Consider the following 9,092-nt stretch of genomic DNA (forward strand, 5'->3'; position numbering starts at 1 on the left):
CAGCACCCCTGGAAGACATATCTTTGCCCTGGAAATTGTATATGGCCCAGGAGGGAAGAAAGGCTACTTCTACCTGGGATTAACACTTTGGCTTTTTTACACATTTTACTTCAAAATATTCACATTCATGAAGCTGTGTGAAGAAGCTTCTAAATTTAGTGATCCCATAACATGCCAGCATATGTTATTTCTTCATTAAGAAATGTTAATTATATGATATTAGTACATGTTTACTGAGAATGTGTACATTTGATGTTCTAGGTACAATCTATGAGGGAACATCTAATATCCAGCTGAGCACAATTGCCAAGTTTATCGATCAGGAATACTGAAGACCAGGAATGTGTTATCTGTCACCAGGGTCTCTCCGATTCCGCGTGAGAAGTCACTTCTCAGATACCCATGAATGTCCTCTCTATAATCCATGAGTATTAATGCTGGATTATGCAGAAAGCACTGACACTACTACTTAGGTCCAACTCTGAGCTCTTAAGTGTTCTTCAGGGTTCCAAAAAGAAGCAATTATCAGGGAAGTCCAATGCCAAGAACACACTACACCCTTCAAACACTTGTGCCTCTAAAGGGTCAGTCCGCAAAAAAATATATATTTTAGTCACAGGAGTAGACTGGTGGAAGGTAACACTCACCATTTTGGTATATTTCTCAGAGGTTTCATTGGCAAGATCCTCCTGAAGGAGTACATACAGTTACCTCCCTACACATGAGTCTCCTCCTGTTGCATTTTCTGTAATATTATTTCAACAGGAAAACCTTCTCCAAATGGTATCGAAAGATACTGGAAGTTCTACAGCTGGTAATGGGATTACTAATCTCAGATATTGTGAGGGAAACATTTTAGTGCACCATCCCTTCTTCAGATGAATGTTATCTGTGCTGGTAAGTCAGGTGCAGAGATCTTCCCCACCAAAGTTCCAGAAGTAAAGGAGCACCCTCAACTGACCACTGTGATGAGTTCCATAGGTTTTAATGGTTATGCATTTCTCTTCTGCTTTTTTTTAAAGCAAAAACAGCAGAAAAATAGATCAGTGTGAAAGCAGCCTTACAACAGTCATGGGCAAAAATATTGGCACACCTGCATTTCTGTCAGATACTGTGCCACTTCGCCCAGAAAATTGTTGCAATTACAAAAGTTTAGGTATTCTCATGTTTATTTCTTTTGTTTGTATTGGTATGACACAAATAAGTGGAGAAACAAAAAGCCAAATCTGACACATTCCACTCAAAACCCCAAAAATGGACTGGACAAAATTATTGGCACCTTCTCAAAATTGTAAGAAATAATTGCATTCCAAGTTTGTGATGCTCCTGTAATTTGTAATTAGACTCACCTATATCAAAGAACAGGTGCTGACAATATAGAAATCATGCCAGCAAACCGTTAAAATGGTGAAAAATTGACTCAACCTTTCTGTTGTGTGTCCCTGTGTGCCAGAGAAAGAGCAGCAAAAATTGTCTGAGGATTTGAGAACAAAAATTGGAAAAGCATGGACAATTTCAAGGTTGCAAGTCCATCTCCAGAGATATTAATGTTCCTGTGCCCACTGTGCGCAACATTGTCAAGAAGTTTACAGCCCATAGCACTGTAGCTAATCTCCCTGGACGTGGACGAATAAGACAAATTGATAAAAGATTGCAATGAAGGATTGTTTGCTGAATAAAGAACCTCGATCACCTTCCAGACAAATTCAAGCTGATCCTCAGGCACAGGGTACAACTGTGTCAGCTCACACTTTACATCGCAATCTGAATGAAGAGGGACACTATGGCAGGAGACCCAGGAGGACCCCACTGACACAGAAACATAAAAAAAACAGATTGGAGTTTGCCAAAATTTCCCTGAGGAAGCCAAAATCCTTTTGGGAGAATGTGCTCTTGCAAGATGAAACTAAATTACACCTTTTTGGTAAAGCCCATCATTCTACTGTTTTCAGAAAAAGAAATGAGGCCTTTAAAGTAAATAATACAGTCAAACATGGTGGATGTTCACTGATGTTTTGGGGTTGCTTTGCTGCTTCAGGCACTGGATGTCTTGACCGTGTGCATGGCATTATGAAATCTGAAGACTACCAAAGATTTCTGGGGTGCAATATAGGGCCCAGTGTCTGAACGTTGGGTCTCCGTCAGAGGTCATGGGTCTTACAGCAGGACAATGACCCAAAGCACATGTCAAAAAGTACCCAAAAATGGTTTCAGACAAAGTTCTGGAGAGTACTGAACTGACCAGCAATGAGTCCAGATCTCAATCCCATAGAGCACCTGTTGAGAGATATCAAAACAGCAATTAGGAAAAGGAAGCCTTCCATTCTGAGAGACATGGAGCAGCTGGTGAAAGGAAAGTGGTCCAAAATTCCAGTAGAGAGGTGTAAGAAAATCATTGATGGTCACAGGAAGCCATTGATTTCAGTTATTGTTTCCAAGGGGTGTGCTAGCAAATATTAAATTGTGGGTGCCAATAATTTTGTCCAGTCCATTTTTGGGGTTTTGCAATGTGTCAGATTTGGCTTTTTATTTCTCTGCATTTTTGTGTCATACCAATACAAACAAAAGAAATAAACATGATAATTACATTTGTAATTGCAACCATTTTCTCCACGAAGTGGCGCATTATCTGACAGAAATGCAGGGGGTACCAGTATTTTTGGCCATGACTGTATATGTTTACCCAATATTTGGCCTATCAACTACCTAGAAACCAGTGACTTCACAGGAAGATGATCCATCTTCCTTCACTGAGAGATGATCGCTTGTACTTTCTTGAATATTGCTTCACCCTTTAGTGGTTATAAGTGACAGGTGCACTTTCAAGTAAATCCACCAAAAGTCAAATTAGCATAATAAATACCTACCTGCTTTTTAAAACCCTTTTGGATTGTAAAATCCTTATATCTGAGTTACTATGTTCCCTACATTTGGTTAATACAAGGAGATCTCACTGTCCCTGCTTTTAACATTTCATAGAATGCAGCAGAAGAAATGAGACTTCAATAATACACTGCAACCCTGGTGTAGGATTGGGCTAGCAGCTCTATAACTTACCACTGAATGCCTCATGAGAAAAAAAACTCAGAAATCCCCTGTAACTGGTATAACTGCTTTGGATGATTTGCACCTTTACCCCCCCAGTCACATCAAAGCTGATTTTGAAATCATGCGACTTACAGTGACTCTGACACAGAGATTTACTAAAACTGGAGCACCCAGAATCTGGTGCAGCTGTGCATGGTAGCCAATCAGCTTCTAACTTCAACATGTTCAATTAAGCTTTGAAAATAAATTGTGGAATTTGATTGGTTACTGTGCACAGCTGCAGCAGATTCTGTGTGCACCAATTTTAGTAAATCTCCCCCAATTTGCTTAATGTCCCATGGTTTTAGCTTAGCATTTAAAAACACAGGACACGTTGCATTTTTTGTGCATCGCAGCATTTTCCAACTCACTGTAAGTGCATGAACGTGCACTGCAGTGCGAAAAAAAAATCACATAGTAAGAGACGAAAGGGCAAGCGCTGCAGATTATCACAACTCATTACAGTGCATGACCGTGAGATTTCACATGTTATGTACTGTGTGGTGTGAACGAGTCCAAAGTATATGCAGTAAGGATATTTGTTACATGATGTGGGCTGCGCTGGACTGGAGCATTTCTTAAAGTGGTTGTAAACCTTTACATATACCCAGTGAATTGACTGGCCTCAGGTGATATACAGAGATGGAACAACGCTTCCTACATAAGTTATACCTGTTTATCTACAGCTGTCTGCCCCCTATATTATTTCAGAGTGCAGCATTTACACAGGATGTCAGTTCTGGAAGGCAGGGGGCAGAGAGGTGAAGTTACATCAGTGAGGAGAGCTGATTGGAAGGAAAGGACACACCCCCCTTCACACAGTACACAGGAACAGAGCTGAGGCTGTCAATCACAGGCTGTGCCCTCCCCCTGTCACCATTTTTCTCTTGGTGTCAGGAAAACTTGTCAGAAGTGATTCATGCTGACAGCAGGGGAAAGAGGCAGCAGACAGAAATAACACTTAGTACTCTGGATTGAGACAAGTACACACTATAGAGGGATATACTTTGTTCATATTTCATGTCTGAGGTTTACAACCACTTTAATGTGTATCCACGGTGAATGAGGTTACATAGAAAAATCTGTTTATTAATGTAGCAATGATGTTTTCTTAAACAGCACCTTTTTGTATATGGAGGAATAAATTAAATGTTATTGATGAAGTTGTGTTTTTATGACCATGTGTGTATAGGTATTCATGTTCAGAATAACTGGGTGTTTTTTATTTGTGCTGCTGTGAAATCTGAAATTGTCCATTTCACCCAGGATCAATCTGTCTGGGGTCATGTCAGATTTCTAGAGTAAATTTGGTGCTTGTGGAGGAACCAAAGTTTGGCTATAGCAAATGAAATGCTTTCCACTTTTCAGGATTGTGCTCCAATATATTTATGCAGATGTAAGGTGCACCTCAAGCCCCTTTTTTCATTTTGAAAAGAGTAGGGAAGGGTTAGAACCTCTGTCAGATTTTTATTGTGGTTGTTGTCCCTGTTAGGGAGATTCTCTCTCATTCCCTCTATTCATTCTTGGAGCATTGTCACTGGAACTAAAAGTGGGGGAAAATCCAAGCTTTTCAGTTGTCACTGGAACAGGAATAGAAGAATACCCCTTACTTTTCAGAGATCTGATCTTAATTCCTGTTGTCTTGAGACCGGAAGTGAAAGGGGAACTTCCCAATAGAATGCAGACAGGAAAAACAATGCAACCGTTCCTCAGCATCCCAAACTAAAAAGAAAAAAAATCAGCTCTATATATGATTTAGTAGTTTTTGAAACTACACTTTCCTTAAAAAAAAAAAAAAAAGCATACATTTGCCATTTGATAGTTTGATATTGTTAAAAATGACCCCTATGTTCAGTCTGTATTTGCATTTTTTACCTAAAGTTATCAATTTGGCAACAGAGCCCAATGTTTATTTAATTCTTTTAAATTATGGCATTCTTTTGCACACTCGGGAGCTAGGAGACAGCATGTGTTATGAACATGAAGTCAAGCAGTGGGCAGGAACTGTCTGGGCTCTTCCTAACACTTGCTCTCAGCTCACGCTTACAAAAATACATGGAGGAGGTATATGTTAGCCTGTAAAAATTGAGTGCGCACATTTTATCTTTTTGTTTTTTTTTGTTTTTTTTAAGATGATTTTATTTGCATTTTTAATCATGAAATACAGAAACAATAAAAGTCTCTCAAATTAAAACAATCTTGCATTTATTTTTATTTGTTCTTGCATGAAATAAATAATAGAATTGGGTTATAGAGATACAACACCTAAGGAAAAGGAAGATGGCCATACAGGGAAAGTATATATCACAAGGCTAGGCGATTATATGCAACAAGGATGCTCCTGGGTCCATTTAAAGGGAGTGTAGAGGTGGAACTGATCCAGAGACCCCTAAGTTCATAATTCATAATGTATAAAGGGCAGATCTGCATTTATCAGTCTCTTCCAATCCAATAGGCACAGGAAAGAAGATGTTTTTTTCCTGATGAAAAGGATTTTTTTTTTGCCTAAAAGAACAAGGCACACAGAAGGTTAGCTTCTTTAGAAAGTTGTATCTCTTGAGACTTGCCTAGGAGTAAGATTTTAGGGTTATATATATTTAAGTCTTAGCATGTGATCAGTAGAAGTGTTGACCTTATTCCAAAACTGCGGAATATATCGACAAGATCATAGAGCGGGGGTCTTCAAACTTTCTAAACAAAGGGCCAGTTTACTGTCCTTCAGACTTTAGGGGGGCAGGTGTGTGGCCATTGGGAGTTGAAACTGTCCTAGTGTCAGTGGGAGTAAACAATGCATCTTTGGTAATAGGGGGGAGGAATAGTGCCCCATTGCTGGTGTCAGTGGGAGGAATAGTGCCCCATTGCTGGTGTCAGTGGGAGGAATAGTGCCCTGTTGTTGGTGTCAATGGGAGAAATAGGGCCCCATTGTTGATGTCAATGAGCCCCACTGCTGATATCAATAGCAGGAATTATGCCCCATTGTTGGTGTCAGTTGGAGGAATAGTGTCTTGTATCAGTGGGAAGAAAAGTGCCTCAAGGGCCAGGTAAAGGCAAGCAAAGTGCCGCATCCAGCCCCCGGGCTGCAGTTTGGAGACCACTGTCATAGAGAATGGAAGAAGTCCCCTTCTTCCACAATCACGAAAACCATAATAGAATATACCGCTCGGTTGCCACATCCATAATGAATGCATACCCAAAAAAAAGAACAACGTTCTTTACTTTTACTGGCATTGAAGGGGAACACACCTATTTCATAAAATATTGTATTTAATCGCATCCACATTAAAATAAATATACATTAGGCCGAAGCCACAATAAAAATAGTACACACATTTTTAGATGATAAATGCTACTGCTAATTCACTAATATTTACTGAAATTGCACTTGGACTAATTGGTTAAATATATAGTTGTATGGTGTGGTCATGAGTCCTCATGGGAACTTGGTGGCTTCGGCCTAATGTATATTTATTTTAATTTGGATGTTATAAAATACAATATTTTATGAAATACGTGTGTTCCCCTTCAATGCCAGGAAAATCCATTGTTTTTTTCTTTGGGTATACACAAAAACCATAACAAGAGGGAAGCAGTGTTGGTTTACGAATTTTACTGGGGTGTAATAAAGTTGGTGAAGGTAGCATAGTTATAGATGTGTTTTCAAATTGCTGCCAGTCTTAGTCTGTAGGCTGTAGTAATTGATTGCACTATTTCTCTATGGATTTACATAATCTAGGTCTGGAGGCACTATTCAATGCATAATAATATTTAGATAGCAGTTTGACTTTACTAGGTTGGAAAAGGATTGTTCCAACTTCAGTTATAGAAGAGCCATATTATGTAGGCAAAGTTGCACTGAGACTGCATGCTACAACTGGAGATCGTTAATCTCAAATTTAGGAGGTTCAATAAATTACTTTTGTATGGCCAAAACGTCACTTCACTTGTGCTCTCCTGTGACCCAGAAGCAGCCAACAGCAGGTATAACATCCACTGTCATCTGATGTCACAGAGCCGCTCTGAAAGGATCCAGTCCATATTGTCAGGATTCTTCCAGATGTCTGATTGGCAGCTGACTCAGTGTCTCAGAGCGTGGCTGAGAGCCTGGAGCCAGTTGTTCCCAGCCCCTTGCTAGGTGAGCGCTGGAGAGGCAGAGCAGAGAGCGACAATCATCAGTCTCTGCTTAGAGCTGAGATGGTCAGCGGTCATGTGATTGCTCAGTTCTTGGGCTTGGAGCCAGCAGGAGACTCCTCACTGAGGCGAGTATAAAGGTTTATTTTTTTTTTAACAACCCCAAACCTCCTTTTGTGTCTCCAGAATTATATTGGATAAATAAGTTTTATGCCAGAGGAGCTCCACTATGGTACTTTTGGAACTGTAAGTAGTTTAGGTAAAGATGGGCTAGAGTCCAGGGGTGTCACACTGGTGGTGAAACTACAAGACCCATCATGCCTCTACCTTTGGAAGTTATGCTTGTAACTGTCAATCTTGCAATGCCTCATGGGACTTGTAGTTTGGCAACAGCTGGAGGGCCGTGAGTTTAACACCTGTGGGCTAGACCATAGAAGGTTATTGGAAAAGTAGGTACAATTCTAAGGAAAAAGCCTTAATCACATACAGAGAGTTTCAACAAAGCTCTGAGTAAGGAAGTACCTTGTCCTAATTGTAAGCAATACTGCGCATTGACTCAAATGGAAGTTGTAACCCTGTTGTAACACAGACATTATTATGGTTAGGAATCAGCCAATCATGTATAGTCACTAGCTGTGTGGCAGGTTAGGAAATATGAGTTAGAGAACGCCAGACCTGCGTTCTGTTGTGGTAATTGGGAGCTTGCAAAAAGAGTCTAAGAGTTGGAGTGCTTCCAAATGAAGGAAAATCGAATACTAATAATCTGCTTGAACAGGGCTAGGGGTGTTGAGCAGGGAATATTAGACAGATTATACATTTACTTTGGAAGGAAAATCATTTTTAGAAGGTCAACTTCCTATTACATGTAAAGAGAGATCCGTCCACTGCTCATTCTTACATTGAAGATTCAGTATAGGTAGTTGAGAGTTGTTAGTGATGTAATTTATTTAGGGGGAATTGTATGGTCGCAGTCTTGAAGAGAGGAGCACAAACTGAACTAGGTCTTGACATAAAGGGAACAGTACAGACTTTTAGTTAAGATGAAAACCATAGTGCATACCATACCTCTGAAAAATCTCCAGCAAATGAGAGAAATATTTTGGTCTGCTAATATAAGAGGGTGTTGTCGGTATATAACAATATCCGTTCTTCCAGTAAGGAAATTTGGAGATCCTGGATCTCCCTGGAATTGTGAACCAGAGTTGCCAAAGGATTCATCTCCAAGACCAACAGGATTGGGAACAGGGAAGATCCATGTCTTGTTTCCCTGCATATTGGGGAAGGATTGGATATGGAATTGATCACCTCAATTTTAACGAGTTAATATAGAGAAATTTCACCCCCCTGAATTAAGCAAATTAGGACCAAAACCAAAAAGGCACAAAATGATACAAGCATGTAGGGCCACTCAACGCTATCAAACCCATTTTGGATTCCAAAGGAGACCATCACTTGCTTTCTGGAGTTTTTTTTTTTTTTTATGAGGATATTGTAAATTAATATGTGTATATTTACATGAGTGGTACTATTTGATAGCTCCCCACTAGATGATTGATGTATTTGTTAAATTTGATAGCAAGGCCTTTGGCCAGTATTTTAGCATCCACATTAACAAGAGTGATTGGGTGAAATCTGAGGACAACCCACCACCAGAGAACAGAACAGGAAGAGGAGAGTGCATCATGTGACTGCTTAGAAGATAGCTGGGGAACATAGGTATGTATGCAGGTCATTTTTAAAATTACATTTGCAAGTGATTTCTGATTTAGGCTAGTCCTTAACAGTGCACAAACTTGGAGACTATGGTGTGACATTGTTTTTCAGTACTTCTATACACTATATTGCCAAAAGTATTGGGATGCCAGCCTTAACACGCA

The 9,092-nt window shown here is 39.8% G+C and overlaps 1 protein-coding gene across 1 annotated transcript in view; it reads left to right on the top strand.

Annotated features, from left to right (window-relative positions):
- ACADSB (acyl-CoA dehydrogenase short/branched chain) overlaps positions 1-5,284 on the top strand; it is a 29,005-nt gene extending 23,721 nt beyond the window's left edge. Inside the window, exon 11 of the mRNA XM_089668942.1 lies at positions 262-5,284. Within this exon, the coding sequence (XP_089525068.1) occupies positions 262-332 (71 nt within the window). The 3' untranslated portion in view covers positions 333-5,284. The remainder of the gene's footprint in view (positions 1-261) is intronic.
- Positions 5,285-9,092: the final 3,808 nt, after the last annotated feature.

The sequence above is a fragment of the Staurois parvus genome, unplaced genomic scaffold (assembly GCF_062004578.1).
Source record: "Staurois parvus isolate SC_StPar_1 unplaced genomic scaffold, SC_StPar_1.0 ptg000009l, whole genome shotgun sequence".
Taxonomy (NCBI): domain Eukaryota; kingdom Metazoa; phylum Chordata; class Amphibia; order Anura; family Ranidae; genus Staurois; species Staurois parvus.